The sequence below is a fragment of the Halyomorpha halys genome, unplaced genomic scaffold (genome assembly GCF_000696795.3).
Source record: "Halyomorpha halys isolate HHAL.00 unplaced genomic scaffold, Hhal_1.1 Scaffold817.1, whole genome shotgun sequence".
NCBI lineage: Eukaryota > Metazoa > Arthropoda > Insecta > Hemiptera > Pentatomidae > Halyomorpha > Halyomorpha halys.
Genome location: NW_027106657.1, coordinates 518,837 through 524,836, shown reverse-complemented (window position 1 = coordinate 524,836; position 6,000 = coordinate 518,837). Strand labels below are relative to the sequence as shown.

General features: G+C 28.8%; 2 protein-coding genes across 2 annotated transcripts in view; one reads left to right on the top strand and one right to left on the bottom strand.

Annotated features, from left to right (window-relative positions):
• Window positions 1-6,000, bottom strand: part of LOC106686426 (protein white) — a 77,961-nt gene that overhangs the window by 15,446 nt on the left and 56,515 nt on the right. The window contains exons 2-3 of the mRNA XM_014429735.3: window positions 645-852; window positions 122-212 (exon numbers count right to left, since the gene is read on the bottom strand). Of these exons, the coding sequence (XP_014285221.1) occupies window positions 122-212; window positions 645-852 (299 nt within the window). The remainder of the gene's footprint in view (window positions 1-121; window positions 213-644; window positions 853-6,000) is intronic.
• On the top strand, window positions 2,742-4,856 carry LOC106686427 (cytokine-like nuclear factor N-PAC). Its single transcript, XM_014429736.2, has one exon. It carries the CDS (start codon window positions 2,958-2,960, stop codon window positions 4,602-4,604), a length of 1,647 nt encoding a protein of 548 aa, XP_014285222.1. The 5' UTR covers window positions 2,742-2,957; the 3' UTR covers window positions 4,605-4,856.

Genomic DNA, 6,000 nt, shown 5'->3' with positions numbered 1-6,000 from the left:
ACACAAATTAATATCAATATTTTAAAGTTAATAATTAATTTATAATAAATAATTTGAAAACATCCATTCATTAATTTACCTGTTTAATTCTTAGAACCTTTGGACTTAATAAATACATTACCTGAAGTTTAATGTATTTAATAAGGTTGTTTTTCCAGCACCAGAAGATCCCATAAGTGCCATGAGTTCACCAGGAAGAGCCATTCCCGTAACTAAAATTAATATCAAGGGATTTAGTTGAATAAATTTCATTGTCATTAATGAAATTGCTAAATTATGTGAGATATTAAACTCGAGAGTTTAAAAAAAAAAGTTTTCTTTTATTCAAAAAATGAATGTTGCCTATCAGTTCCAATTACTTCAAAACTTTTTATTTTTGATGTATAAAGTGATGTATTTAATATGTAAATAATATTATGAAAACCTAAACAGTTTTAATGTCTACCTTGACATTTTTTGATTGTACCAATTATTAATTTTTTTCATTAAAAGTTAAAACATTTTTCCTGAATTTAATAAATTAATATTTTTATTTGTGGAATAGAATCTTCTAATTAAGCTTTCAAAACAATATAACTTTTGGTATTAAAAATTAAATAAGTAAGTAATAAACTATGTAATAAAAATTTTTATATATTCTTTACCATTTTTCAGAATATGCTTCCTATTGGACCTCTCAGTGTTGCGGCATAACAATTTGCTTATAATCTTTTTTTTCTTTGGTTCTCCTCGGCCAAAGACATTTATCCCTGACCAAGTATAGGTGAGGCTTTCAGTGGGGTACAATTGAACTCCTTCTTTAGGCTTCTTGACGGGATCAAGAGGTAAGGCATTATCAGTATTAGATCCCCTCTGAAAATATAATTAGACACTGTTAAACCATAAATAAAGAACAATTGATTAAGCTATTTTTCAAATAGTATCAAAAAACATTAATTAGGTACCTACGTACCTATATACAATATATAAAGGACTACAAGATTATATATTTATATATTATCTCATAGCCCTTCCACACTTTGTAATATTGTAATTTGGCTCTGATGAAGGCATGCTATGTGGTTAAGATGTAGTTTTCTAATAAATATTTTTTTCACCTATTTTGAGAACTTTTTTTTTATTACCGCCCAGAACTCTGATCTTACTTCATAAAAAATTATATTACATTGACAGAAAAAACGTATTCATGAAATTAAAACTTTATCTACAAAAGAAATCACTGTTTTATAGATAAATAAAAGTCATATAATTGATACAAAAATTAAAAATATTTCGGTCACTAGACATATATTTAAAACAAAGAAATATTTTCAGTTATAAACACATCAAGTTTACAGTTCCAGAATAATGTTGTAATTTTCTTTATATATTTTTAAGTAATATCTAGCAACAGACAAATAATTAATAACAGAAAAAAATATTATACAAATACTATTTTACAAATTTTTATTTTTAAAATTAATTTTTTTTTTAACATCTGGAATATCAATGGGCCCTAATGAGCTGAAAAATCAGAGTTAAAATAAAGAAATTTTGACCTCTGATTGGGTTAGTGCTAAAGCAAGATTTATCAGAAACATTAGCCAAATAAGAAAGTAGTACTTTTCTACCTGTGAAGTTTTTAATACTACCATATAAATACTTCAATTATTTATATAAATTGGTGTTACTAAAATAATATAATAAAAAAAATAAATGTTTAACAAAAATTGTGGTGGATAATTTTTTTTTATGCTTTCAGAATAAACTTGTGTTTCAAACACATCTATACAGACCAAAGTCAATAACTAATAATTCTTTGATAACTTATAAAATCAATTATGTTGTTCAACATCCAAATAATTCTGGTAGAATGCAAGTCAGGGGTGGATCGAGGCTTTGATACTTTTACTATCACCTTCACCACAAAACGTATGCTTAATTACTTAAATTCATGAAAAAGTAATACAATAATGTGCTATTATTATTTGAAACAATATTTTAGGACCACTTATATACTTCTTAATTTCATTTTCATTCTCCTTTATTTCCAATACTTTATGGAAGGCATTAGAATAAAATTAACAATATATATCATTGACTGTGGTGTATGAAATAGAAATGTCTAATTTATAAAGTAAAGTTAATTTCTTAGAGAAATAATTTCTTTATTTAAGAACAGGGATCATTATTACGATTTTAAACTCAGAATATAAGTTTCATGCACAATAGTTTGTTAATAACAATCAATGATTGAAATAATTTATTTTTATGTTATGAACACTTTTTTAAAATAATTTGTTCTAAGTGTCATTTATTGACGTAAATTCAGTATATTCTAAATAAATAACCATATACTTCATTTCGTTCGTTACGTAATACTATTTCTTAGACGACGCTTACATAACTAGCGTCCCAATCATAGCCACACCCATTGAAGTAGTGGGGGGCAAGTTCATATTTCATGATGTACTGCCTCTACCTCTTTGGCCTTCTTATAATTGACTGATTTCTAAATTTAGTGATTCTTTTTTATAGTACTTTGTATCAGATAATAGTATAGACAGTTAATCATTTGTGTAGTTTTCAGCCGATATTGTCATGTGTTGAGTTATCTTTAATTAGATTTAAATAAGTGCTAAAAATCGATGGAGAATAATAAATATTAAATTGAATAACTTTTTATCAAACTAGCGTCCTTTTTAAAACTTGTTTTATTATTTATTATTATCGAATTGGAGTTGTTATCAACTATCGATTCATGCCAAGCTATGGTGGTGCTTGTAAATGGCGGCGCTTCACTGTAGTTAGTTGAGTTGGTGGCGTTGTGTTGTTTACTTGTTTATGAACAGTGGTGTTATTGCTTGTAATTTGAAGTTTTTATTCTTTTTACTGGTACATAGTTTATATATCTGTGAAAGTCGGTCTTTTTTCAGTTTCAGTGTTTATATACATTTTTAAATAAACAACTACAAAACATGAGCACTTTTAAAATCAACGACTTAGTTTGGGCCAAGATGAAAGGCTTCCCACCATGGCCAGGCGTTATTACTGAACCAACGAAAGAGCTGAAAGCAGTTGTTAAGAAGAGTGGTGTCCATCACTGTATTTTCTTTTTTGGTAGCAACAACTACAGCTGGATAGAAGCAAGTAATCTTAAGCCTTACAACACTTTCAAAGAAGAATTGAGAAATGCTAACAAATCAGCATCCTTTAAATTAGCGTGTGAAGAAATTGAAAAATTTATTGAAAAGGGTCCAAGTGCTGTATTTACCCCACCAGCTGAAGAAGATGCTTTTGATAAATTAGTTGGGTCAACTGAATCGACCCCAAACTCTGACAAAACCAAATCACCAAAGAAACTTAAAGGAATTCTGAAAAAGCCCTCCTTGACACCGACTAATAAGAAATCTCTTCCATCTTCTGTTAAGAAAGACGAAGATTCAAAATCATCAAGTGCTCAGAAAAGAACCAAAATACCTCGTAAAGAAACTAGTCCTGTACTTCCTAAGAAAAGATCAAGCACAGACTCAAGTATTGATATGAAGCCAAAACGAAGGTACATGAGTTATATAGATCCTGACTCAACTCTACCAGATTCTCAAGAAGAAAATCCAATGCTTACTTTTACTCCAACCTACAGGAAAAGTCCTGGTGCTAATCTTCTTCACCGACCACCTAATATTAGCAAGCCTGTCAATCCACCCTTAAATCTAGAGAATATATCTGAAACTCTTCTTCAGAAGAATATAGAACCATCTACTCTGAATTTCGGTTTCCTCGGACTTGGTATTATGGGGTCTGGCATAGTCAAGAATTTACTAAACTCTAAGCATAAAGTGGTAGTATGGAACAGATCTCCTGAAAAGAGCGTAGAGTTTAAAAAAGCTGGAGCAGAAGTAGCACTAACCCCTAGCGATGTCGTTTCTGCTGCCGACGTGACATTCTGTTGTGTATCGGATACTCATGCTGCAAAAGAAATGGTATTCGGCAATTGTGGTGCTCTAATGGAAATGGGTCCTGGTAAATCTTATGTTGAAATGACAGGTATCGATTCTGAAGCTTCTTTAGATATTGCCGAAGCAATTACTTCCAGAGGTGGGAGATATCTTGAGGTGAGGTTGCATGGTAGTAAAAGAGAGGCAGAGGAAGGCTCTTTAATAGTTATGGCTGCTGGTGACCGAGCTCTTTATTCTGATTGTGAATCCTGTTTTCAAGCTTTTGGGAAGAATTCGTTTTTCCTTGGTGAAGCTGGTAATGCTTCAAAAATGAATTTAGTTTTGCAACTGATGGCTGGTATCACCCTGGCTGGTTTAGCCGAAGGTATGGCTCTTGCTGACAGATCCGGGCTTCCTCAGGAGGAGTTAATTAATATATTAAAAATATCGACATTGAATTGCCCATATGTCTTAGATAAATGTACAGCCATCCATGATTGTAATTATACCACAAATATGGCATTGTCACATCTTCAGAAGGATGTGAAATTAGCCCTGAATCTCGGAGACAGTCTGGAGCAGCCATTGCCACTAGGCGCTACAACAAATGAACACTTCAAGCATGCCAAAAAATTAGGATATGGAGATCATGACTCCTCAGCAATATTTGTTGGAGCAAGGTTTTAATTTATTTAACTTTTTTTTTTAGTTTGTAAATTTTTAATTGTTTATACCTTTGTATTTTTACAAAGGGGAATAAGATTTGTTACTATTCTTGTTATATAAATGTAAAAGAAATTATTTTTATCAAAGTATAAAAGTTAAATTTTAATTTTCTTGACCAATTGTAATTGAAGATGTATCAGTATTTTGTAATTATTTTAAATGTACATTTTGCTTTTATTTTATTTATTTTTTCTCATTTGTTTCCCATTTTTATCAATTTCTGTATAGAGAAGTGAAATTATATGATATTACTTTAATTTTTAAATGTTTTGTTTATTTGATTTCCTGATTATTATTTTTTTTTGTAGTTCCACTATTATTTTTTCTATGTTTATTGTAATAGAGATGTATACTTTTTTTTTTTTTTTTTTTTTTTATTGTGAATCGACAACTGTTTGTATTATAATTTTTAAAACTTATTAAACAGTATATTTTAATACTTTCCTAGATGAATAAACAAATAAAATTATAATTTCTTCAGTAATCACATTTGGCTGAGAAATCATTATAGTTACGGGTTTGAATAGTACACACTGCATGAGTATTTTTAACAGGTTGAACATTATTTTAAATTGGTGATAATTAAGTTTAATTATTGTATGATTGTTTATAAAAGACAAATTGAAGGCTTATGGTAAACGACTTGTATGGTTTACATGAAATGTTGTCTATCACAGATATTTTTCTAACAACTTAGAACATAAAAACAAGTAATCTATTTTTAAGTTTTTTTAGTTCCCAGATCGTTTACCATGTCTAGTCTTCGATTAATCAATGCCTTTAATTGCTGACAATGTTTTAATAAGTTTTTTTTTTATTTTGTTTTATTTTTTCTCTGTGATTTTAGAGGATTTATCAACGTTAAAACTTCTCTATAAAAGCTCTAGAATTAGTGTTCTACCTATTTATTCTCCAGTTAATTAAATAAATGTTAGTAGATTTCTTAGTTCAGTTGTTGCTTTTCATGTTTGTTTTAGTGACCTCAGCAAAATGTTATGTGGTTTACACATGTATAGTTAAAAGTTTAAAGATATTTTAAAAAATGTTACTATTTATAAGTTACATTTTTTATTCTTTACATGTTCCAAAAATGTATGTTCATAAAATGAATGTAACTATTAAGAGTTATAGTAAGTCTTGTAACTTCATTTTCTCTCTGTATTTTGAACTTTTATAGATTCACAGATTAATGATGTTTTATGAACTTTGATGGATACATAAAAAAAAAAAAAAAATAATGTATTTGAACTGAAATCATAGATACATAAATAAATGATTAAAATATTTTTTTTTTAACCAAGCACTTTCCTGAAACTACTCATATTATTTCTCTTAAATTTATAGCGTTTCTTATATT